This window comes from Malania oleifera, chromosome 12 (assembly GCF_029873635.1).
Source record: "Malania oleifera isolate guangnan ecotype guangnan chromosome 12, ASM2987363v1, whole genome shotgun sequence".
NCBI lineage: Eukaryota > Viridiplantae > Streptophyta > Magnoliopsida > Santalales > Ximeniaceae > Malania > Malania oleifera.
The window spans coordinates 57,553,552-57,579,322 of record NC_080428.1 but is presented as its reverse complement, the minus strand read 5'-3'; the positions used below and the strand labels follow the sequence as shown (position 1 = coordinate 57,579,322).

At 37.7% G+C, this 25,771-nt stretch overlaps 1 protein-coding gene across 2 annotated transcripts; it reads right to left on the bottom strand.

Annotated features, from left to right (window-relative positions):
* Positions 1–2,044: 2,044 nt before the first annotated feature.
* On the bottom strand, positions 2,045–5,020 carry LOC131144161 (uncharacterized). 2 transcript variants are annotated; one of them, XM_058092602.1, is made up of 3 exons: positions 4,405–5,020; positions 2,966–3,124; positions 2,045–2,496 (listed from the first exon to the last, which is right to left on the bottom strand). In XM_058092602.1, the coding sequence occupies exons 1-3, from the start codon at positions 4,417–4,419 to the stop codon at positions 2,251–2,253; spliced, it is 420 nt and encodes a 139-aa protein (XP_057948585.1). In that variant the 5' UTR covers positions 4,420–5,020; the 3' UTR covers positions 2,045–2,250. The 2 variants fall into 2 exon arrangements, with proteins under 2 accessions (XP_057948585.1, XP_057948584.1); XM_058092601.1 differs by having other exon boundaries at positions 4,399–4,663.
* Between the last annotated feature and the right edge of the window lie 20,751 nt (positions 5,021–25,771).

The following is a 25,771-nucleotide window of genomic DNA, read 5'->3' as shown; positions in this document are numbered from 1 at the left end:
AAGGGTTCTTCGTGAACCTTGCTGAAAGACTCTGGGTGAGCAACATGTAAAGACTTCTCCGCCAGTGAAGGAGGTTGATAGTGAATTGTGAAATCCTTGAGCGTGTCTCAAGGCGTGGACGTAGGTAAGAGGCTGAACCATGTTAAAATTATTTGTTGAGCTTTTAATCCCTACTCTTTTATTTATGTCTTGTGCATGATTTATATTTTATATATTTTGATATAATTGCTTGTATTTTACCAAGATTTATATTTTGTAGAGACAAGCGAAAATACGCAAAAGAGTATATTCTCCCCCTTCTAGACTCAACTCTAGGGCCAACAACTTGTTCTCTATTGTTTGTTCTCTAACATAACTCCGAATACCTCTTCACGAAACAAGCTTTTCTTCCTATAGAGTAATGATGTATCTAGGTTATCAAAAGTAGGAAAGGAGAACAATAATTTCAACGTATTATCTTCGTCTTCCATCTCGACATCCAATTTAAGTAGATCATTGATGATCTTATTAAACTAGTTCATATGCTGATTCATTTCTCCATTTTTAGTAATGAGTGTATGTTGTTCTTCAAGAAAAATTATGTTGGTGTCTCTTTTTACATGTTCAAACTCCCTAATTTTCCAAAAAAAAATTTTTCGCCTTCTTCACTATCATGTCACATGTGACTGAAATTGCTAGACATGACAAGTTGACATGTACAACTCATTCAAATTTTAGACGGCCATCCTCATCCATCCTCTCTAGTTTCCTTATATCACTACGTCATACCCTTTTCGTTGCACAAACTTTTCAATTACTTGCATCAACCACAAGCTAAAGTGCCCTTTTTTGTTGAACTAGGTCTTGGCCTCACCAATCCTTGCCATGACTTACATATGCAAAAGCCTAGAAAACCATAGCATGAACTTGGTGCCCACCATTATAGTCCTATGTGAAAAGCTCAAAATACTTTCATGTAAACTGCACCCTTGGGTCTATTGCCCTTGAGGCGAAACTTCATATATTTTAAAGATTTCAAGTAAATAGCCTATGAGTATTACCCATAGCTCAAAACTATGATATTATTCATTTTGATCTAAAGTTTCTACTAATCAATAGAGTGACAGTTTTTTTGGTTATTAAATTGTCTTGAATTAGTTTAATAAAACAAATTTTCATAAATTAATGCAAAAGGGGGGGGGGGGGAGGGGGAGCGAGGGTACAAAGGGGAAGGGACAATTTGATAAGAAAAATCTTGAACTTATTTGAAAACTTTTACATTATGTCTAGTTTGCAAGATATAAGGTAAGAAAGGAACGAAATGAACAATTGAATGGGAAGCATGATAAAATCAAGTGAGAAATGGCTTCAATTCCTCTCAATTCTATTTCATTCCTACATACTACGCATGTAGTTAGATTATGTTAGGCATGTGGAATAATGAAGACAAAGGATAGAAATATATTGGCACTATAAAGCAAATCAGCATGCAAAATTTTTTATTAATTCATAACACTGAATAAATAAGGAATGGTTCTCAAATTTTATCATAGGAGTGATGGGTTCTCAAATTTTATCATAGGAATGTGTATTCCTACCTTATTTGGGACATGGAGGGGTGTGGGACCCCTTAACCCCATGCCTCAATAGAACATGGAATTCTTCTGGATGATGAAGCTTGTAAAATCATATATTAATTCTCTATGAAAATATGTTTATTTTTTATGAGTTTTATAGTAAAATCAAATATGACACAACTGAATCCAGAATGATGTTAACGAGAAAAGGAACTAATTACTAGATAGCACAACCCTTGTGGAAGACCAATGTACTTTCAAATAAGAACTACTAGAAAGGTCACTGTTAGTTCACAAACCCTGCGGGAGATTTGCATTTATTCTAAAACAGGCAAGTAGTTGCATGCACTTTTTCATAAATAAAATAGTTTTCAGAAGACCAAGTTTCTTTGTTAAACCATGAAAAGCATACAGATTGAGTCTTTTGCCAAAGCAACATTAGTTGGTTTACAAGTGAGTCATTGTGCAAATTTACAAGGCAGCTGCCGAATATAGAATTTGGACTTGCTGTTTAAATTTGGAATTATAGTCTGAATACAGAAGCTTTAAAGTAAAGAGCATGAATCAATCATCTGAAATTATTAAGAAAGAAAGAAAGAAGGGATAAAAAAAAAGGAAAGAACTCATACAGATCATGATGAAGAGTTTGTTTCCCACAGGCCACAGTTTCAGAATCGACCTCCCCAAAAAGAATTCATCTCTTTGAACTGCTTTTACTTCGGGTCATCTTTACTAGAATGCCAAGTAACAATGGAATGCAAATTCCCTGAGAAACATCCACACTGTGTCCTCCAGATACATCTGAATGTGCATCTGTTACAGATATCCTTTTATGTTCTTCAATCGAACTCGGGAAGTACTTGCTTCCTCCATCCACTGGTCTAATTCCAATTAGTCGGCCCAGTGACACGCTATGGTCTTGGAAGAAAGAAGCTGTGGACTGCAGCGCCAACGCATCAAAAGTAGTTGAAGGGTTCAAGGTTAATTTTTTATGCATATTAGAATATGACTTCTAAGTTCTAATAGTCACCACAATTATTTCTCATAGTCAATGAAGATAAATGTAACAAAAATTCCCACAAGTGAGTTAAACAGAATTCCTTCCCAACCTCTCTAATTATTGCCTTCTTACTTACATCTCCCAATAAGTACTTGGCAATAAATTTATGGGAACTGGGAATATTTTAACTTTTAACAGGAACATGGCTGCATGATTTGAAAACCATCATTATATTTGAGCTAAAAACTTGAGTGCATTTCTTTCTTTCTTTGAGTAGCTGCACACTTCGAATAGGGTGACACTGTGTGGCGACCCACTCATTACGACAACAAGAAGAAAAATGCATGTGGGTGCACAAAAATTTGGTTGGGGAAAAAAAATGAAGAATTAAAGAGTGAGAGGAAGGTACCTCAGTGTCAAGGTTTGAGGATGAGAATGAAGAGAAACTAGTAGAGGGCAAGTGCAAAGAATGTGATTCTGCTGCTGTGGCTCGTAAACCCTCTGCCACTCGAAGTCTTGTGTTCATAATTCCTAGCCCAAGTGGCCATCCGTTAGGCATCTCACCATCCTGGGAAGAATTAATGTTAGTGACTTGAAAAAAATTCATCAGCTAGTTGGGATATTTATTCGCATCAATTAAATTTAAAGCCAAGCAAAAAGAGCTGACCATGGAATGTTATGGTAGTTGAAAGGTAATCTCAAGCTTTAAGAAAGCCTAAAAAAAATTGACCCACCACTCTATTTTTTTATCCCCCTTCTTCTGTTTGATTGGAGTGCTTCATTTCCAAGCTATACGAGATGCTTGTAACTCCAAGCAGCAAGCTTGATCTCAGGCATAGCTTGTTGATTTCTTTGAAAATGTTTATCATTGTTTTAAAGTGCGATTTGTCTACAAATTAAACGCCAATTCTTTGAATGCAATTCTGTTACACTGTCTCCACTCTGAATGGTTCTAACTTGATAAAACCTAATCACCTACAATTTAAGGTCTAGTTTTTCCTATAGCAAGGTATTATTAATTGAGATTTAGTTTTGTTTTTCCACCATGTTTTGCTAAATTTAAATGAAACCTGAGGCCTTCATAGGCTATCTTGAGATACGCTTGAGGACTTCCCTTACAGTAATTGATATATGAAAAAACACAATTTTCCCATTTGGTTTCTTTGCTGAACATGCCTTAATTTCTCATTTGAATTATTATAAAATACTAAGGGGTTCAACACTCTGCAATCTATGGAATGTTTTGTTGTACTTTTCTAAAATTGATCAATTGTGGACATGATTAACTGAACTTTAACGATTTAGGCAGCTGCATATGCTGATAAAGGGTGACAGAAATGATTGCGAACTTTTGACAAACAGCGAAGTTACAAAAAGAAGAAGGACTACTTTCAGCGAAGAACTTTTGACAAACAGGGAAGTTACAAAAAGAAAAAAGATCTACTTTCAGAGAAGACTGCTGTACTGTAATCTTAGGAACACCACATAGTCTGAAATTATGAGCATTTTCCATTTGGGTTTTTCCCTTCACGATGATTTGAAGAATTTCCAGAATCCCTTAAACAATAAAATTCTAAAATCTCTCTCTCTCTCTCTCTCTCTCTCTCTCACACACACACACACACACACACACACACACACACACAAACACACACACCTACACACCCCACCGACAGACACCCACCAAGCAACGAATACAATCAGTTTACAATCCAAACTCCAAGGGTTAAACTGAAGATCACTACCCATTGACAGAACAATTTTGAAACAAACAAAACAGAGCAGAACAAATATTCATGAAAAACAAAACAACATAAAAGAAAAGGTGCAGAGAAGCATTACTTCTACCTCTTCGGTAACCATGGCGTCCAGGGTCTCCTCCAGCAGCAAGAAAAGGAATACGTCGACCGCAGAAAAATCCAAAGAAGGCCGACTTGTTTGGGAAAGACCAAAGGGTCTGCGGCAGGAGTCTCACAGATTTCCTACCTTCCTTAAACATGACTAAGAAATTAAATGAGCTGGATCTGCAGATGGGTCCCTTCGGGGGAGTTCAGCCTTTAAATCACCCTTGGTGGTTTCTTGTCTTGCACATATTTGTTCAACAACTGACAATTACAAGCAGCGAGGGACGTGTATAAACAGCAGTTTATCCGTTAATCTTCCGCCAAATTTGAATCATTGAGGCGAGGGGTCCGCGCCATCTGTCAATAATTGGTTGGTGGGAGAAGTGTGAGGTTGGGAAATGGCGGGTCAGAACATGTGGGTTGTGGAAATTTATGGGCATTTATTAATGATTACTGTTCCAGCATATGGGCGTGTGTGCTGTGAAGCCTCTTCGCCGTTGTAAAGCAGAGCATGGTCTGGGACTAGGCATCGCATGTGTATTTTCATGTCTGAAGCACTTTCCAATGCTGGTGGCTCTCAGTGAGGCGAGCAGTTGGAGCTGTGAGCGATAGGCGTCCAGGTAATTTCATTTTTACGACTCTTGGTTTGGCATTGTCGATAAGTTTTAGGTGCAGAAGTCTGGGGGTGTAATCGGTTCAAGCAGAGTAGGCCAGAATTGATAATCCAACTTTAAAAATTTGGTCTATCAAAATTGGTTTACTTTAACCGTAAATCTTTTCGATCGATTATCTTGGCTTTTAATGTTATACTTCTGTTCTTAAAAAAATATTAAAAATTGAGCCGGCGACCAGCTTGAAATAGCCAGATGCAAAGGGTTTGCAAGCCCAAAAGAAAGCAAGCCCAGAAAAAGCCCCTTTGAAATGCGGACAAGCTTGGCCCATCAATGTAGAATAACTGAAGGGCTACTTTATGTAGGCGGAGGGACCTTCACTTCTTCTTTCTCCGGTGATGTGGGCAACCGTCACCGGTACAAAAGCTAGGATCTTTCATTCTCCACTCCTCTCTTGGCCTGCATCGCTAAGATGAAGATACGAGGGGTCTTGCTTCCCCTGTGAAAACCCTCCGTAGTCCTTCTTTTTCATGCTTGAACATTGAACAAAAAAATCAAATTTAATTAGTAAAACAAAACTAGTTAATGAAACCAAATATCAAACATTTTCAATTACTTGATTAAAGAAATAATATATATATATATAACAATAAATATACATACGATATTAAAAATAAGTATTTTATAATAATAATCCTCCTTTTTATTTTTAGATTCGGTGTTTTAGTGAAATTGAAACTGTAATAGAAAGTTGGTTTTTATAAAATTTAATCCCAAAATCCAAGACTGAAACCAAAACACCGAACTGAAGTATGAAGTAGTTTGGTTTCAGTTCAGTTTTCAATAAATGTTGTACACCCTTAGGTGTAGTGTTAGTTTTTGTTCTTTAAAGCTTAAAATTAGGCAGCTTATTGGAAAAAAAAGAAAAGAAAAAAGCAGAAAATAGAAGGGAGGTTGAATTGGTGGTTTTCATCTTAGTTTCCTCAAGGTCAGAGCTTGTAGCTGGTGATCAATCACCCTAGTCCATTCACTCTACACCCGAAGACCGTTCGGGTGTGACAAGGGAGGGATTTCTTATCTTCTAAAGGAGAATGGAGGACATGGCAACCTCCCAAAAGAAGATGGAGGACATGATCAACATGATTCTATAACAAAAGGGTCATGGAGAACTTGTTCCCCACCAACAACCTGTTGATCATGAATCACACGAGAAAGCAGAAAACCCAAAGAAGAGTAATGGAAAAACCAACCTTGCAAAGAAGGTGGAAGACGCAATTAGCGTGGGGGTCAATGAGCAACGATTGAACAAGCTGGAGGAGAGGATCAAGAAGATTGACCAAATAGAAAAGATGATGCAGGAGGCTTGCACCAACCCATCTTGTGGGGAGGTCTCGTTAAAGTCTTCAGATCCACCCTGCACCAAAGAAGCGATGGAGGTCCCCCTGCCAGGTAAGTTCAAGATGTTTACCTTCGAAAGGTATTGTTAAAGCTTGATATACATTGTTGGCCCACAACCTAACAACTTAAACTTTTAGGTAAAGTGGTAATCTAACATGGTATCAGAACTCTAGTTACCAGGAGGTCCTGGGTTCTAATCTTGTCGTCCGTTTTATTCTGTGACATTATTTGTCATCTGTTTATCTCTCAACGTGCTATTGGGCTGCACGTGTGGGGGAGTGTTAAAGCTTGATATACATTGTTGGCCCACAACCTAACAGCTTAAACTTTTAGGTAAAGTGGTAATCTAACAGGTATGAAGGCTCGATCGACCTGGTTGATCACCAGGATACCTTTAAGGTGTTAATACAATTGCAAGGCGCACCAGATGTTATCATATGCCGTGCATTTACTGTCACCCTTAAAGAGAATGTTAGGGCATGATATCGGATCTTGAAACCAGGATCTATCAACTCCTTCTTTGAGATGAAATGACAGTTTACTGGGTACTTTATCAGCAGTTGCACAAGATTTTCAAATTGCCCTAGAAAAGAAGTTAGTCATGCGAAAAAAGGCATACTATGTTTGATGGGCCTAACAACTTTTTGAGCCTATATGTCTTTTAGGTGATGGCAAGATGCCAATTTGATGAACTCATTTGCATATTCTCAAACGAATCAAAATTCATGAACAACACTTTTAAAGGTTTTGAAATATTTAAATATCACTCATTGAGCAATTACTACACTTGCCACCATGGTTCCATAGCTTGTTTCCCTTTGGAGTAATAATGGCTAGAACATGGTCTTGATAGGGTCATTTAATTTTGGAAAATATTTTTTATTTTTAAATTTTTAATTTTTTAACGAATTATAAAAAATTTTAGCTTATTTTTAAAATTTTCAAGATTTATATAAATAAGGTATAAATAAAGAGTTTGTTTAAATATATAAAATAATTTTCTATTTTATATATTTAGATTTAAAATAAGTTTAAAAAAGACAACTTGTTTTAAAGTTTTTTTCAAATTTTAAATATAAGATAATATTTGGAAGTATAGATTTTGGGGTTTAAATTTAGATTTTTTTTGGATTAAGAAAAAATTTTATACATAATACACACAAATTAAATTTTAAGATATGAATTCCATGCTCCCACATATAAAGTAAGAGTTAGAAATTTAGAAAAAAATAATGAATATTAACTTTTCTGTATAAATTTGGAATATTGGAAAACAAGATAATATTTTTGTAATTAATTGAAAAATTAGAAAAAAAAAATAAAACTATTTTTACGTGCAAATAGTGGCAAAACTATTTATTACTATTCATTTATTTCAGATAAATGTTGTAAAAATAAAAAAAACAACTAATTTTTTTCGCAATTTGCCGAAAAACAAAAATGGAAAATGAAAATAGTTTTGGGAAAACTAAATGGACCTAAATATCTTCATTCTCTTTGTCACAACTGTTATAACTAAGGACATGCAGTTTCGGTTTCATGAGAAAGGTTAGGTCTCTGTGAGCTTTCTATTTTATACTTAGTTCTAATTCATAAATGAATTAAGATTTTGAAACTCTCTCATAAATGTGTAATTTAAATCTTGTTATTGCTATCAGTAATCGAAATGATAATTTCTATAATTGCTAATAAAAATTGAATTAAAATTTGGATTGAAACCGTCAACATAAAAATTTCAGACTCTAAAAATAAGAAAAATATTAACTACCTGTTTGGTACATATATTCAAATAGAATCAGATTTATCGCATGATTTTATCAAGTTCCCATTCAAATATTCATTTCATTCCTTTCATATTCCTATAGCAGCCATAAAACAAACATGACACAACTCCACTTTTGATACATAGGAGTGGAATTGTCAGATTCGCATTTAAATTTTTATTTCATTCTTACGGATAAACCAAATATGACTTAGGAATAAAAATGGAATAAGTAAAATACACTCCGCCCCTCTGTCACCAAATCTTCGTTGCCGCAAGGGTAGCGGCCATTGTCCCTCATATGTTTGAGGGCCTTGACTTCGAGTCCTGGTACTCCAAACCTGATATAAGTTCCTCAAATTGAGGTATTCTAAAATACCTCTGCTTTTTATTTTATTTTATTTTATTTTTTTCCTTAATATTAGTGTCACTTTTTAATACATCCTTTTTCTCATACTCATTTTTTTTTTTTGTCTCAAAATGTCAGTTTATTTTCATAAATTTTTGTTTAAAAGAAAATTTTCCTCAAATTGAGGTATTCTAAAATACCTCTTCTTTTTATTTTATTTTATTCCTTAATATTAGTGTCACTTTTTAATACATCCTTTTTCTCATACTTTTTTTTTTTGTCTCAAAATGTCAATTTATTTTCATAAATTTTTGTTTAAAAGAAAATTTTTGTTCGCACGATTAATTAAAGAAATAAGGCACATCTTTCAATTTTTTTTTCCATAATATTTCAAAGATCCTTTTATTTTTACAATTTTTTATCTAAATTTTCACTTAATAAGAGATTTACTAAATTTAAATGGCATGCATAACTATATTTGCAATGCAAGCATTTTTGCTTGCAGCTATATGATTACTGAACATAGTAATACAATATTCTTAAGTACCCGCCTAGCCAGACCAACTCAAGTGGTAAGGACAGACTTGTGACTTTGGTGATCTCACAAGTCATGAGTTCGATTCCCCACTTGTGGATTGTTCAGTGAATTATCAGGGGTGTGTCAATGGGTGGGCGGCAACATTTCTGCCCCCGTGAATTTGGTACCACACTACGGGGTCCAAAGGACAAGTCAGTGGCTAGAGTTCTCATGTTATAAAATATATATTCTTAAATACCAATTTAAAAATAAAAAATAAAAATCACAAGTTAAGATCATAAAAATCATTAACCTTTTTTATTTTAAAATTCAATTCACTAACTACCAAGTATCACCAAGTTAACCTATTTTTATTATTTTGTTCATTGCTAATAGCTAATTTTATGTGAATTGTCCTCGGGGGGTCCAAAGGGCTTTTTGGTGGTTGAAGTTTCCACGTTATAAAAATATATATATTATTAAATATCCATTTCTTTTTAAAATAAAAGTCAAGGGTTAATATCATAAAAAATAATTAACTTTTTTAAAAAATAAAAAATAAATAAAAATCAAGTGTTAAGATCATAGAAATAATTAATTTTTTTTTTTAATTTTACATTTGAATTCACCAACTACCAAGCATCACCAAGTTAACCTATTTTGTTGTCAAGCAACTTTTATTATCTTGTTCATTACTAATAGCTCATTTTATGGTATTATTATTTTAGGATAATAACCTTCTATGATTTTTTTTTTGTTAAACTCAATTTTTAGCTAAAATATTATTTCCTTTTTGAGCAATATAAATAAAATGACTTGTTATAATATTGTGCTTTGAAAAAAGTTATCACTTAAAAACTCAAATGTTGTTTATGGTGTGACTCTTATACTTTAAATTTCATAAACAAAAAAGAGGAAGAAAAACATAAGGGGGGCAGCACAGTAGGGACTTGTCAATGAGTGCCCTATCCTCGTCGACGAGTAGTTCCAGAAAGTAGAAAAATCTTAGAGTTCTGGAGATACCGAGAGCAGAAAATGGGCTCATTGACAAATGCCCTATTCTCATCAACGAGTGTCCTTCTCTAGATTGTTGATGAATCCCCTATACTCAACGACGAGTGCGCTTGGGCTGCGAGCAATTTAAAAAAGAAAAGAAAAGAAAAGAATTTGAACGTTGGGGTGGTTGGGTAAATGGAGGGAAACCTCCGAGTAACTACTATATATGTCATTCTAGGCATGTATTGAGAAGTAGAGAGATCATTAAGAGGTGTATTGTGTACTTTGACATTTCCTTAGTGAAATTCGTGTGTCATTACTTCCATGGATGTAGGCTTTGCTGAACCGCGAAAATCTTGTTGTTGTTCTTGTTGTTTATCATTTTCTGGTTGTGTTTCATTTTCTTGTTGTATTATATTCTATTGTGCATCCTATTTATCCTATCCATATCACAACAAATTGGAGTTTTGACGGTATGAAAAGACAATCTAACTGTAAAGAAAGGGCAGAAACTGGAAGGGAATATCAACACATTGTAGGGAACTACCGTTGTAGGTGGAGCTACAACCATAGATGATGAATCAGATGAGACCATGTTGTGGCATATGCATCTTGGGTATATAGGGGAACACGACATGAAAGAACTACACAAGACGATTTCTTTCCCATCACCTTGATGGATTTCTTTCCTAAGGACTTCTTCGCACAGAACCAAAGCATCGTGGTCCATATGATGTCCATAAACGTCGTCGAGGAAGAGTCTAAGTGTCGACAGTATGACAAAGGTCACCTAGTGGAAGATGAAGTATCAAAAACTCTCCAAGATCTCCTCACCAACTCCCAATTGCATTCCTTAATGCAATCCTCTGAAGTGGTGCGAAATCAAGCCATCTTGACTCTTCATGAGTTGGCAAGGCTTTTGACCCAAGATAATGCGACGGTACACAACAATCAGGCATAACAAGTCTGTGCGGTGTGTTACTCAACGATCGCATTTTCAGACGAAGATCTTTTGTTGGGATCAAAGCCCCACAACCGGCCCTTGTATGTCTCGGGGTACGCCAAAGAACAGAGGATCAGAAAGAGCTCGACATCAACATTGACAAATTGTCCAAAAGTCGACCGATGATTTAAGGCTTCAATCAAAGTGGCCAATGAGTGATTGGCAAAGTCCGCCTAGACCTTACCATCGGCGACCTCACATCTAGAACCTTATTCCATGTGATCGATGCTTGAACAACATACAAGATGTTGTTAAGCCGCCCTTGGATCTACGGAAATGGGATCATTTGTCAAGTCGACATCAGTGTTTCAAGTACTATAAGAACAATGTCCACAAAGTCAACGCTGACTTGAAACCATTCGCCGAAGCTGAGGCCCACCTAGCTAACACAGTATTCTACAAAAACATGGGCAACTACGAAGACATTGCATCAAAGGTTCTGACAATCGGAAGCAGCTAAAAAAAAGATGAGCCATGCAACAAGGAGGAATCCTCGTCACCATATTGATCCTCAACCAAAGGAAAGATGTGGCAGTTTAAACCCTAAAGACATTTGCATTCTGAGGGATGCACTATCCATGCCAATGCCAAAGATAGATCCAGTGGTGACCACCAAACCATTTAAGGGATTCATTTGGCCAACAAAGAGGGTTATTGAACATGGTGCACTCCTGAATAGGAGAACTATTGGAAATGGTGTATTCCCAAGAGAGGGGGGGGGGGGTGAATTGGGTAATTAAAATTTCCTATGTTAATTTCAATTCCTCAATCAGTAATTCCCAACCTAGGGTCTGTCTAAACACATACCAATAACCCAACATAATAATACTGAGCAGATATATAAAATAGATGCAGCAGACTCAGTATTTGCAAATCATTCACAATATTTAAAGCATGCACAACATTCATGTAACTATTCAAATATAAACATACATGTGCATAAATTAAATTGCAAAAGTATAAAGAGTATAGGGAAAGAGAGAGAGAGAGAGAGAGCCGACACAGGATATGTTATCGGGGTTCGACCAACTATGCTTACGTCCCTGCCTCCAGCTCGCAAGCCCGAGGATTCCACTAATGCTAACTTAACCGGTGGAGGAGCGGCACCGGTTACAACTAGGTCAATTAGCGGGGCTAACCTCAACCTACACCTTACTAGGATGGTGCACCTAGCTTTCCTAACCAGGTTTAAGCTAATTCAGAACTATTCCACAAGGCTAGTCTCCCTCTTCAGGCCCACGCCTGGAATACAATAAATATAAATTTACGTACCCGGAAATGTGCTTCTCAACTAAGTAGACTATGTACTACAATACAACACAGTATAATCAATGCACATCAATAATATAGTGTAACAACCTCCTTATAAAAATAAATTTTCTACTATTTTAAATTAAAACAATTTCCTACACAGCGAGAAGCAAAATAACATGAAACACAACCTTATATATATACAATACCATAGTGTCTAAATATTCCACAAATATTACATATTTCACTGTACTCTCAAGAACTACTCTTACTAATACTAGGGCCAACAAAATTGTACCCCAAAAACATTCACCCTAAAAAAGGATAGACTAACAGCTCCTCTATCTGCGAGCATGCTCCGTTTGCCCAACTGGCTCACTTGAAAAATAATTCAACACTGGAATGAGCCAAAGCTTAGTAATACGAAACATGCTATCACTAGTGTGTGGCAACTGAGATGTAGATCTGTAAAAATTAATCCGAGTTAAGAGTAGTACAAATAACTAGAACTAAAAATGCTGATACTACATAACATATTATAAAACCTTTAACTACATAATTTTAACATATCAAACTGTATGAAATTACTTTTCATAATAATACTACTATTTCAGAAAATCTGATAATACCATAATATCTGAGAATATTTCCCTGGATGGTTGTATATCATGATTTAACCCCTCATGACAAGGTTGTGCGGCCCTAAGGCTGGATCTATCTTGGTTGGCCTACCAGGGTAAACCACTCTACTCCTTAGTCAGATCGGCCTTCCTTAACCCATATCTGACAAGGAGCCTGTCCACAACTAGACACGATTGAACTCATACCACTTACTATCTGAGTTAAGTGGTTGCACTCTGAACTGACTATCTGTATATTTGTAGCTACCGTACCGTGCTCTGTTGTCTGATCCATCAGGGTCTGATATTATATAATACGTTTTTATATACAACTAACTGTTTTACCATGATTCTGTAATAATCTGTAACTATATCAACTGTATTTTTCTGAGAAAAACTGTAAATCATGGTATTCTGAAAGATACCGTAACCGCATTTTACTGTCTGTATATTTTGTAAAACATATTCTTGAAAATAATGTAAAAACATGTTTCTATACTGTATTCATACTCTCATGCCACACAATAATTTAAAATATTTTAACATCGATAATAAATTGCATAAATTTCTGCTTTGAATAATAATCTGGTAAAAATATAAACTTCATACTGAAATCATACTAGGTTTTCCTAGCATAGCATGTTTCCCTTATCAAATTGTCGAAAAGCCTCCATCGTATACTGATCCTACACCTGCAGGGCTTCCTATTCCACACCCTGAAAACCACATTTGTCAGAACTGAATAAAAGGCCTTACCCTGATTCTGAGGAAAAATTTGACTCGATCCCACCAACGATTTACCCCAGTAGACTTAAAGAGAACTCCGTCAGGAGCGTCGTGGTAGCCTCAGATCTTTGATTCGGTGACTGATGGGGCTTAAATCGAAGAAAGTTGGAAGGAGAACTGTAGTATAGAGAAAAAGGGAAACATAGCGCTGAATTTTTGCGTTTAACCGAGGTTTTGCACTATTTATATTGCGGGATTCATCAACGAGCCACGTCACCTGGTTGACGAGTCCTGCAGAAAGTTCATCGATGAACCTACCCCCTCGTCAACAAATTTCAGACTTCCTAATAATCCTCTCTTGGTATCTTCTCGTCGATGAAACTTGTCCTCATCGACTAGAACCTTTTATACCCTCGTCGATGAATCCCCTGTGTTCGTTGACGAGGCCATGAGTAAATCCCCTGGGTTATTATATTCAAATGCAATGTCGTCGATGAGCGTTCTGCATTCGTCGGGTCGTTATTATATAAATACCATTATTCTTCGGGTTGTTACATATAGGATCTATAAGCTTAGTCATGTATATGTGTGCAATCAACCCTTAATGTAATGTCTATGTTCAATCAAGCAAAAGAGTATTTCAACAAGCCTATCTTTGAAACTATGTATAAAATACCTCGATCTCAAGTTAGGGTTTCAAATATTTTTAGCAAGTATAATCAAACAATCTCAACCAATGTTTTCTCAAGATGCTAGCACAAGATATGTTTGAAAAAGAGCTTGTGAAAATATTTTTGCACACAAAAAAATTGCTTAAGGAATCTTGCAATAACAATGCAAAGACACTAAAGCCTCTGAGTTTACCCCACACAAGATTTATCAAATTAAATCTGTGGGTAACTCTTGCTTAACTCTCCAAAAATTAAACACAATCAACAAACAACAATGAGAGTATTAAGCAATAAAGGATGGATCTTTAGCACTCAAGACACTCTCACTAAGCTTGGTTTAATCAAGAAAATTGGATTGGGAGAGTGTATGAGAGTAGTATGAGCAAAATAGGGTTTTGAAAAATAGAGAGAATTTAGCTTAATCCAATTTGCTAATCCAGACTTAATTTTCCCAAATGAATGGATATATATAGAGGAAGGAGAAAAATAAATGTTGGGGGACATGCTTGTCTTTTTACAATTGTTATAATCAGGCTTAGAAAATTAATCCCACAATTTCCTTTAATTTTCTAGGGCAAAAATTCACCAACCCGAGAGTTTTGGTCGACTGAACTTATGGTTCGGACGCTCAAATAGACACAACGAAAAATGTACGTTTTCATTGTTCGGTAGCCCAAATGAATGTTTGGGTGGCTGAACAATGCGATTTTCCAAACCGTTCGAGGTTCGGTCGCTCGTCCCTGAGTTCGGTAGCTCGAACTGCCCTGCTCGGTCACCTGCGGATATATTAAACTAAATAGTACGGACGCCCGAGTTGTTGGATCAAGTACCAATGAATGTTTGGTCGACCGAAGACAATACGTTGTTCTTGGTTCGGTCACCTGAAGTTAAGTCAACGATTGACTTGGTCCACCATTCGGTCGGCCGAGGCAAAATGAACTGCCAAGTTCGGTCGCCCGAAGTCATATGATTTTGCATTTAAAGTCCAATTTCAAAACATAACATTCCCTAGATAATATATGTGATAATGGGGACTTTCCTTAATGTGAGTGCTGGGACTTAGGGTCTTTCTAAGGTCATTTTTGAGCTTTTAAATAAAGCCCAAAAATCCGGTGTCGGTTGACCGAAGTGTGATCCTTAAGGTCTTTCTATGGTCTGTGTAAGATCATTTGTTGAGCTTACTTCCTACATGCATGACATGTAGCGATTATTACAAACCCATTTAAACTGAAATTATTACAGACCCAATGATAAAAAATACAACAATAAATATTCTAGGTCTTCACTTCTTTTTAGGTTGCCGCATGTCATCATATGAACTTACCAATAAGAACTTGCACACAACTTGACAATCATTAAATATCAGAGTATTTGTCACTATCAAAACAAGGGTGTGACCTATAGGGTCAACAAGAACCAATGAAGGGTTTAACCCTAATGCCTGCAAACTTTTAGCCAAGGCTGGACACGATTTCAAGAATCCAAAACCAATAAGCCCACTGGCAGCAAAATGCACCGAAGATGTTGTCACCCAACCTCCCAAGACTTAACCAATTTTGGGTTATCAACAAATGCCTCCCATTCGCATCACATTGAGGTGTAATAGGAAATCGCTGGACACATGCATCATCGCGATTTGGGTGAGTAATGAAGAAGAGAACTCCTTTGCAGCAACATCTCATGGTTCGATGTTTAATTGCATTAAAGATCCCGATCTCATACAAAATCAAGCGATCAATGGGAAAAAAGGGCCCCAATCACTAAAGCCTCGAGACACAGTGTTTGGACGCACCGGAGGACCAAATGTCAGACCTTAGAAATCTTTGTTCAAAATACTTTTAGGCACAAGGCGAACATCAGTCTTCGAAAGGATGGGCAAACCATCGTTGTCAAACCAACATGCTTATGAAATTGCTGATAAAGTTCCATCTTGGAGAAGGAATAGGATGACCATAGAAGTCAACATCGAAGAAATGGTAACCAACGAAGGTCAAATCGACACCCAAGCTCGGAGACGCTGTCATGACAAAATAAAGGAAAGGTCCTCAGACACATCATACCACATCATAATCAGTGAGAAAACAAAGCCTAATTTGTCAGATGGAGAAATTGAGGACCTCAATACTCTAGAGGATCCTTGATCTACCTTCGTAAGCGCCTTACTCACAGAAGAAGAGTACATCCAAGTACTGAGTCAATACAAGGATGTATTTGCATGGAGTTATAAAGAGGCGCCTGGCCTTGAGCCAATAATTGCGATGCATTGTTTGGCTACAAAGAAAGGCTCGCGATCACTAAAGTAGCCCCAATGCCGATTTCACCCCAAACTTATCCCACAAATCGAAGAAGAAGTAAGCAAGTTATCAATGCAGGTTTCATATGAGAAGTCACATATTCAATGCGGATTTCAAACATAGTTCCCGTCCGAAAGAAGAATGGACAACTCCGAGTCTGCGTTGACTTCAGGGATCTCAACCAAGCATGTCCAAAAGATGATTTCCCCTACCCATAACAAAAATCACGGTGGATGCAACTACTGTTCATGAAGCATTATCTTTCATGGATGGGTCTTCTGGCTACAATCAAATAAGGATGGCCCCGGAGGACGGAGAACTCACAACCTTCCGCATGCTAAAAGGGATTTACTATTACAAAGTGATGCCTTTTGGGTTAAAGAACACTGGTGCTACTTACCAGCATGCCATGCAAAAGATCTTTGATGACCTACTCCATAAGAAGGTGGAATGCTACGTCAATAACCTCATTGTAAAGACAAAGAAGCGTAATGAGCACCTGCAAGATCTCATATTAGTGTTTGATAGGCTTCGAAAGTACCAGCTAAAGATGAATCTGCTTAAATGCGCATTTGGCGTCACATCTGGCAAGTTTCTAGGCTTTATTGTACACCATCGTGGCATCGAAGTTGACTAATCAAAGATCGATGCCATCCAAAAAATGTCAGAGCCCAAGAATTTGAGAGAGCTGCAAAGTCTTCAAGGAAGGTTAACTTACATCCGACGCTTCATCTCCAATCAAGCTGGGCAATTTCAACCCTTCAACCAATTGATGAAAAAAGGAGTTGACTTTGAGTGGAACAAGGCATGCACCAAAGCTTTCCAAAGCATAAAAGACTACCTCTCAAATCCACTAGTCTTAGGTGTGCCAGTCCAAGGAAAGCCATTGATCCTTTACATTGCAGTGCAAGAAAGATCCTTAGGAGCTTTACTTGCCCAAGAAAATGAGCCAGGAAAGGAGGTAGCACTCTACTACCTAAGCAGGACGATGGCTAGCCCAAAACTAAATTACTCGCCCATTGAAAAGACGTGTCTGGCACTCTTCTTTACTGCCGATAAGCTAAAGCATTAGCTGCAATCCCACATGATCCATCCCATTGCAAGAGCTGACCTAGTAAAATATGTATTATACAGACCGGTCCTATCCAGATGACTCGCTAAGTGGGCAGTCATACTACGAAGTTACAACATCGTCTACATGTCTTAAAAGGTGGTTAAGGGACAAGCTCTTGCCGATTTTCAAGCAAATCATTCGACTCCATTTGATTGGGAATTCAAAAATGACCTCCTAGATAAGGAAGTGTTCCAAATGGACATCTTGCTGCCATGGGCATTGTACTTCAATGGAGCCGCACGACGTGATAATGTTGGTTCCAGTGTAGTATTTTCTACTCCTCAACGCTAAGTGTTGTCGTACGCATTCATCCTCGGTGAACTATGCTAAAACAACGTCGCTGAATATCAAACATTGATCATTGGCCTCCAAATGGCCACTAACATGAAAATTCCTATGCTTGAAGTATACGACGACTCACAGCTCATCATCAACCAACTCTCTGTACGATACTATGTCAAAAAGGAAGATCTTGTTCCATATGACAAGTACGCCTAATTTCTATTGGGAGATTTTGAAAACATTGTCTTGGATCATATCCCAAGGCAGCAAAATTGTCAAGCAGACGTGCTAGCCAACCTAGCCACGTCACTAGCCAAATTAGATAGCCAGACAACAATCGTTACTTTATGCCAGAAATAGGTCATACCACCTATCGAAGATGAAGAAGAATAAGAAACAAATGACATATTCATCTACATCATCGAAACCGAGGATTGGCGACAACCCATTATTGACTATCTGTAGCATGGAAGGCTTCTAGAAGATTGTCGTCACAGGATAGAGTTGCGTCAAAACGCCGCTCGATACATATACTACAAAGATACATTGTATCGAAGATCTTTCGATGGACTCTTCTTACGATGCTTAAGTGGCGACGAGGCGAAGTAGGCCTTAGAAGAAGCTCACTCTGGTGTGTACGGTGCACATCAATTTGGACCAAAGCTTCACCATAAAATCAAAAGGATGGGGTACTATTGGCCCACGATGGTGCATGATTTCATGGAATACGCTAAGACCTGTTAAGCGTGCCAATTCCATGAAAATTATATACATCAACCACCAAAGCCTCTACACCCCACCGTAGCATCTTAGCCCTTTGAAGCAAGGGGCCTCGACTTAGTCGGACCACTGCCAAAGTCCTCCCTTGGCCACCTTTACATATTGGCAGCTACATATTACTTTTCTAAATTGGCCGAAGCAATCCCACTTAGAGAAGCGAAGAAGGATCACGTTGTGAACTTTATTAAGACCCACCTGATCTACCCTTACGGTATTCCCCAATTCATTGTTACCAACAATGGGAAACAGTTTTACAACAGCTTGATGGATAGACCCTGTGAGAAGTTCAACTTCAAACAGTATAAGTCTTCCATGTACAACGCTCCTGCTAATGGGTTGGTCAATGCATTCAACAAGTCCCTTTGCAACTTACTGCACAAAGTGGTTTCCAAGAAAAAATGGGATTGGCATGATAGGGTTCCCAAAGTGTTATGGGCATACCGTATGACTTATCGTACACCTACTCGGTTAACACCCCATGCCCTTGTTTATGGCATTGAAGTTGTGCTCCCACTTGAAAAACAAATACCATCGCTGCACATGGTGATCCAAGAAGGTCTCATTAAAGAAGAAAATGCACGTCTACGATTGGAGAATCTAGAGGCGCTAGATGAAAAAACTCCAAGCACAACAGCAACTAGAGTGCTACTAGGCTCGACTCACCAAGGCCTTTGACCGCAAGGTCTGCCCGCGATCATTCCAAGTTGGAGACATAGTTCTTGCAGTACAATGCCCTATCAATTTGAAACACCGGCCTGGTGATAAGCTCACTTCGAAATGGGATGGTCTGTACTTTGTGCAAGAAGCCTACGCAAGCAATGCTTACATGCTACTCAACCATGAAGGCATTGGCATTGGCCCAATAAACGACAAGTTCCTAAAGCATTACTACACATAAGGCTCCACTTTGTGTCCAACACACTCCTGGCATACAAGAGCATAAAATGCAACCAAAAAAAAAAAAAAAAGAATAATCATGAGCAGTCGGCTGCTGCTTCGACATTCTTAGTGCCATCTAGTGCTCTGTCAATCTTTGCGACACCGTCGGCTGCTGCTTCAACATTCTTGGCGCCGCCTTCCCACAATGTCAAAATTAGGTAGCCTTCCAACTTTGATTTTTGATTAGTTTTTCTATAAAAGAGGTGAGGTGAGTATCTTAAAAGAAGTAAGCCACTCAGACTCATTCTTCCTAGCTACCTTGCCTGATCATCTCCTTCTTTCTTCCGTTTGGCTAAGGTGACTTTTACCGCAAAGATGATGCCAAACCACCCAACGAGACAAACTATAGGGAGTAATGCAAGTTCATCAACCCCTAGATGGGCACCCCGAAAGGGAACAACTGGAGATCCTAGAGGTGGCATTTCACTACAAGAGGGAACTTCCTTCCCTAGAGCTAGTCTACTTGCTCACAATAGAGCTTCGACGATATGGCCCAGTTGAACCAAAGGATGTTCGCTTCTGGTTCAAAGATCGACGATATTGAAAAAAGGGGCCGGTCGAGGGGACTGCTAGCCAAACCCCGCTGACCATTGATTTCACTACTACTACCATTGCTCCCCTTGTCACCACTCTCATCAGCAATGCTCCGGCTGTGGAGCTTACCACCTTTATCTCTCCAACATGTCTTAGTGTATATGCTGTTCCGCAATCACCACGATGGGGGTTTCTAGCAATCCTGGCGTACACTACCATTTCCAGAAGGTTCATTATACACTAGATCAAACGTAATGGCATCCAAGGGGCAACTCGTTACTAGGAGGGATGACTTCCAGTCATTTTGAACATCCTAACCCCGGGCCACCGAGAAGAGAACGAGACACTTCTTCTCATGTCACCAAAGGAGGTACTCTTCAACTTTTTCTGGCTTATGCCAGTGACATCACCAAAGTCTATCACCGTCCAATGAGATCCAGAGCAAGTAGTAGTGGCACTACAACCACTTCGACCAATGTTAGCGTTGACCTAAGCCTCAGACTCGGGAACCTATACATCCGTTAGATAGAGACATGAAGAATTCGATCTGTTTAATTTATCTAAAAGGATGTAAAAAAAAATTAAATTACTATAGCAATAAAAAAAAAATGGTAGCCTCATAGGTGGATACTCATCAGCTATACCTCACTTACCCCCGAAGTAAATCTAGGGCAAGAGACCACTTGGGCAAAGCAGGGGGGGGGGTGTGGAGCCAAAAACTCAAACCCATGACCTCTTAGAGCCACGAAGGGCTCCCTGCCGCTTGGCTACCAACCCAAGTGGCGTCCAAAGAGGGAGATTTATCACATTTAAAGCACAAGTGATGGAGAGATGGACAAAGGGCCTTGAGTTCTTCTTAGCAGTGCATGATCCCGACATCCCGAACTTCAACCTCTCTCAAAGACTCCATAGGCAGAGAAATTCAGCACGCATTTTGCCTTCGACCAGTCAAGATTGCCCACGAGAGTCAGCAAATCTGCAGAACTTCAAGACTCGGTTTAGATCGCATCACAAGTTATGCGCCATATCGAGTCTTGAAGTGGGGGCATTTGTAAACACTTAAATTTTAATAATAAAAAATATAATAAAAATAAAAGTTCAAATACATATGTATACACTTTGTAAAAGTACAAGTGAAAAAAAAAAACATATGTATAAAAATACACTCTCTAGGCGTTCAAAAATACAAACATATGGAGAGATAAAATAAAATATTCGGTGCCAGATTTGCGAGATTAGCCAAAAACACTGCCGCCGAAGTTAAGAAAGCCGCCACCAAAATCGAAAAGCTTGCCAGATCTGTGACTTTCTTCGAAAGTGCCTCCACCCAAGTTAAAAAGCTCGCCAGATCTACAACTTTAATCGAAAGTGCCGCCGCCAAAGTTGAAAAGCTCTCTGAATCTACGAATTTTGCTAAAAACGCCGCCGCCAAGGTTAAGAAACTCGCCGAATATGTGACTTTCGCTGAAGGTGCTGCCATCGAAGTTGATAAAATCACCCGATCCAAATCCCTTTTTTCAAAACATGTCTCCATGCAAACAAATGACGTTCACTGGCAACATCAAATTTGAAGTATTTGATCAAGTGCGTCACCATCGGGGAAGAAGGTGATGAGATCAGATCTCGCTTATAAATATCCAAGCCTCTTGCCAAGCTAAGGCATCACAACACACAATCAGCCAAAAAAAAAAGGAAAGAGATCAAGCATTGAAAAAAAAAAAAAAACATAGAGAGAGAGAGAGAGAGAGAGAGAGAGAGAGAGAGAGAGAGAGAGAGAGAGAGAGAGAGAGAGCGAGAGAGAAAGAGAAAATTGAGAAAAGCTTGCAAGCTAACAGTTAGGCGAAATTAGTTGCTTCGCCTTCTTGAGATCTCCTTAAATCTTCAGAGCCTTCGATTTTGTCCTCACAAAATGGCCCAGAACCAATCTTCCAAACCATTCTGCCGCTGAAATCTCTTCCAGCAACTCTGCCAAAGTCTCTCTCAGCTCTAGCAAAAGCACAAGACTTACATCTTCTTTAACATCAAAGAAATAGGAAAAGCAAGAGAAAGAAAAAAAAAAAAAAAGGCCTCCCTCTATGTATCTACTTTAATTTGGTGGCTATCTCTCTCTCTCTCTCTCTCTCTCCCCCCTCCCCATCATTTGTCTTCCATCACACACACACACACACACACACACACACACACTCTCTCTCTCTCTCTCTCTCTCTCTCTCTCTCTCTCTCACATTAAACCTCACACCCGCCCATTATTCCATACATCAATCTGTTTGCTAACAAAAGGCAAAGTCAAACTCTCTTCCTTTTGCCTACCAACGGTCCAAAAAAAAAGGAGACCAACTTCACGATCAAGGCTTCACCTACAAGATCGTCTTTGGCGCCGAAGTACTAAAGAATCAGATAAAATTCGCTTCGCCAGAGATCAAGCTACTACAACCCTCGATAGAACCTCAAAGGAGGATAAATCAGAAGAAAAAATAGTCACACCTACAAAATTTTAATTTACACTCTATTGTGTAATTTTGTAGATTGTACTTTGTTAGCTTTGGTGCAATCCCAAGAGGGGGGTGAATTGGTATTTAAAAATTTTATTCCCTAGGTCAATTCACTAACATCAGTATTGCACAAGCCTAGGGTCAGTCTACGCAATCAACAGATAAACATACACGTGCAGTAAAAGTAAAGTGCAAAAGGTAAACAATACACGCAATATATTATCGAGGTTCGGCCAAATTGCCTACGTCCCCTGCCTTGGCTACACTAGCACAAGGATTCCACTAAAGCTCACTTAATAGGTGGAGCGGCACTAGTTACAACCAAGTTAATTCAAGGCGTTGACCTTAACCAACACGCCTTAACAGGATGGCGCACCTAGTTTCCTAACCGAGTCTAAGCCAGTCCAGGACTATTCAACAAGACTAGTCTCCTTCTTCAGGCCCGCGCCTAGAATACAAAAAATGTGTACAAAATTTGTATATGGAAATACGCTTCTTACACAAACAGATATGTGCACCAATACAGATCAAGCAATAATGCAAGCACGAATGATATGCAAATATACTCAGTGCTCTAATGTGTTCTAAACACTCAAATAAGTATAGATTATCAGTCCAAATCTAGAGTGTATATCAAAGTAAGATTTAAAACACAATATTTGAATATCACAATATCATATCAAAGTTTCAAATATACTAGCAAGTTGATTCAAACAAACTTAACAAGATGTTCTCAATATACTAAGCACAAGGAGTGTTTGAATGCAAACTTTTGAAAATAATTTTTGCACACAAAAATATAGACTTAGGTATCTTGCAATGACAATGCAAGAACCATAACCTTCTAAGTCTTCCCACACAAGATTTATCAAGTAAAATCGGTGGAAGAACTTAAGGCTATACTCTCAAATAAAATCAATCAAACAATATATCAAATGAGAGTACTAGCTAGTAAGACTAAGCACAATTAGTTTATAAATACTCACAACACTTAAAAATCAAGAGAAATGGAGTGTATGAGTGTTTGGGAGTAGTATAGGCTAAAAAGAAATTTTTGAAATTGAGAGAATTTTGGTCTTAATCAAAATGCTAATCCCTTGCTATTTATGACAAATGAATAGGTATTTATAGGCAAGGAGAAATTTTTGACTGTTGGGGACTAAATGGGAATAATTAAATTTATTTTAAAAGCCATTAAGAAAATTAACCCAGTTTACCCCATTAAAAAATTGGTAAAAAATATTTTAACTTGTGAGATTCGGGTGCCCAGCCTGAGGTTCGGGTGCCTGAGCAAACTCACTCAGAAAATCGGTTTTTAATGGTTCGGGTGCCCAAAGAAACGGTCGGTTGGCTGAAAAAATGTCAGTAGCATTTTGTTCGTAAATTTGGGTGCCCGGTTCTAATTTCGGTTAACCAAACCAACCAATTCGGTTGCCTGAGCCCAATTTGAAAGTGATCGTTCGGTTGCTCGAGTAGTTGAAAAGTGTACTGACACAGGTTCAGGTTCCCGAGGAAGATACGCTCAAATCAGGTTCGGGTGCCTGAACACAAAGTCAACATATTGATTTGTTCGGTCGCCTAAGCCGTTTTACACGGCTTGGGTTCGATCGCCCGAACCCTCTCAACATTCTCAATTAAGTTTATTTTTAGTCGATTTTAATTCCTTTGATATGAAGAGTGAAGTTGGGGACTTTGTGTACTAAAAGTAGGTACGTAAGGTCCAACTAAGGTCTGTTATGAGCATTCCTACCTACCATGCATGATGCAAATTATTACAAGCCGTAGGGTGTACAGTCCATAATAAATATTATATCCCAGAATGAAAAAAATGAAAGATAAATACAAATATAACACATAAAACTTGATTCTTTGGCATGAACACCGCACGTCATCATGGTATGTCTTTTAGTTCGAATACACGTGCACAGTGAATCTGCATGCAAGCCTTAGTACAACCATTAGTACCAAGAGTATTTGTCATAATCAAAACTGGGTGTGACCTATCAGGTGAAAAATCTTTCCTTTTTTTATGATGGCAAATACTTTATGCAAAAGTGGGTACAACCAAGAAAGGCTTCCCTGACTTTATGCATAAAGACAATTTAAGCTCAAATTAAGTGATTCTAATTTTGCCTTTTCTCCCCCTTTTGGCAATAGCTAAAAGGGCTAAGCAATCAAGCATGAAGGCAAAGGACATCAATTAGATACAAGAGATATATTGGGAAGATTTAAAAAAAAATCGACAGTTTGCCATTTGAAAATGAAGCATTCCCAAGATAACCTTGTACCTAAATGACCTGTTTAAAGTTTCAATAAACAATATATAGCACATTTCAATCAATCAATTCAAACAGTATGTGCATCAAGGAAGTAAAAACATCATGCAGCACATTAACAATCTTAATGTTCTATATTCCCCCAATGGATGATTATGCAAGGATGAAGATTAATTTTGATTTGGATTTCACTCATCCTTTCAAAAAGATTATAAACTTGAATCTATCATAATCATTTTTGGTTGCCAAAACAAATGTGCATTCCCACAAGGTGTAAGATAGTGAAAATATGTGGGTCTGATACCAATTGTTATAACCACGTGGTAGAGAAGATACCAACTGTTGAAATACCACTAGTTATGATACAAAAAGAATGTTATTTTGATATGAACATGATATCAAGCAAAGATTTACCAAAATGTGCACATTGATACCATCTTGTGAATGTATTTCCAAAGAATATAAAAATGAGTGCAAAATACATTTTTATTATCTTAGAGCCAAATGATTTTAAAGTTAAGTAACTCCCCCTAAGAATATACACTTTCTTTATAAATCAACTTGAGTATATTTCAAATATTATTTTAAAAGCAAAACTCAAGTTTTAAGAAGTTTAGCACTTAGAAACGATATAGAGTTACGTGCAATAATTTTGAAAAATTTTGGCTGCATTTTGTTTGAAAATGTGATCTGTTAATAAGAACCTGCCAATTTCAAAGCATTTTAAATATGTGTGCACAACCAGCTCCAAAGAATT